Below are 1,073 nucleotides of genomic sequence, written 5' to 3'. Positions count from 1 at the left end.
TGCTCTGAACATGATATCTAAGCAGGACTGGGACTCACTTACTTAAGACTGAAAGCAGATGATAAAAAAAGAGAAAAAAGAAAAGAGGATAAACTGTGAAACTCGTACCATGTTTAGTGTGCTGTTGAGTAAGTTGTTTACATGTATAATGCCTTCCTGGCTGCAGGGAGTTAGACTGGACTGTTGCGGTGTCAGCGTTGGCAGACAGATGAAGCATAGAAGCACAGTCCCGAGAGCTGGCCTCATTCTCGGCATGGCACTGGCAGTAAAACCATCATCTGTGTCACATTATCTGCTGCTGGTTGATGTCTGGCACTACGGCATCCTGCTGGAAACACACCACCTGTGTGGTCCCTCATGGAGTCTCCGGATTCAGGCGTGAAGTGAAGCCGTGAGGTCGTCGGTCCCACTTGAAGAAGCTACAGCAAACACACACGCATGTCCTCCAGATTTTCTTGTAATCCAATAAAAGATGGTAATTTATAAATCCCAGATGTGAGTGTGGAAGTGTGAATGAGGCTGCCAGGTGCCAGGGTGCAGGTGGAAGTTGTAAAACAGCTGGATGACAGAGAGCAGAGATCAGTCAGCAATGATTCACAGCTTCACAAAAGAGAAAAAACACAAAAAAACATGTGAAAGTAGCTCCAGAGAAAGGAAAAAATTAAAAATTCTCCAGTCCACACATCAAATTTAAAGCTGCATTTTGACTCCTTCAGTAAATCCTCAGATTAGGTCCACAGCTGGAAATAAAAAGTGTTCAGATAATTACCTTAAAAAAGTAAAAAACTAAACCATGAAGCAGAAAGAAAACCCAAAAATATTTCATCAGAGGAAGAAAATAACTTATTTCAAAGCATCAACAAGTGAATTCTTCCTCTTCAGTTCACTGTTTTGTTTTTACTTAAAAAGGGGAAATAATGTCCCAGAGCAGATTAGTGAAGTGAATCCATGAACTTCCCTCCAGAGATCATAGATTTTTGTATTCTCTCACTCCACCAAACAGCTGCAGGAGTTGTTGAGGAGCCGTTTGGTTTCCTCTCCAGTTCAGTGGAAAAAGAGACGAGCTTCCACCA

The 1,073-nt window shown here is 42.1% G+C and overlaps 1 protein-coding gene across 1 annotated transcript in view; it reads right to left on the bottom strand.

Moving 5' to 3' along the window:
• Nucleotides 1–1,073, bottom strand: part of il15l (interleukin 15, like) — a 26,374-nt gene extending 25,301 nt beyond the window's left edge. Inside the window, exon 1 of the mRNA XM_062418639.1 lies at nucleotides 109–1,073. Within this exon, the coding sequence (XP_062274623.1) occupies nucleotides 109–255 (147 nt within the window). The 5' untranslated portion in view covers nucleotides 256–1,073. The remainder of the gene's footprint in view (nucleotides 1–108) is intronic.

This window comes from Scomber scombrus, chromosome 5 (genome assembly GCF_963691925.1).
Source record: "Scomber scombrus chromosome 5, fScoSco1.1, whole genome shotgun sequence".
NCBI lineage: Eukaryota > Metazoa > Chordata > Actinopteri > Scombriformes > Scombridae > Scomber > Scomber scombrus.
The sequence above is the reverse complement of the archived record's forward strand: the minus strand, read 5'-3'. Positions and strand labels throughout refer to the sequence as shown.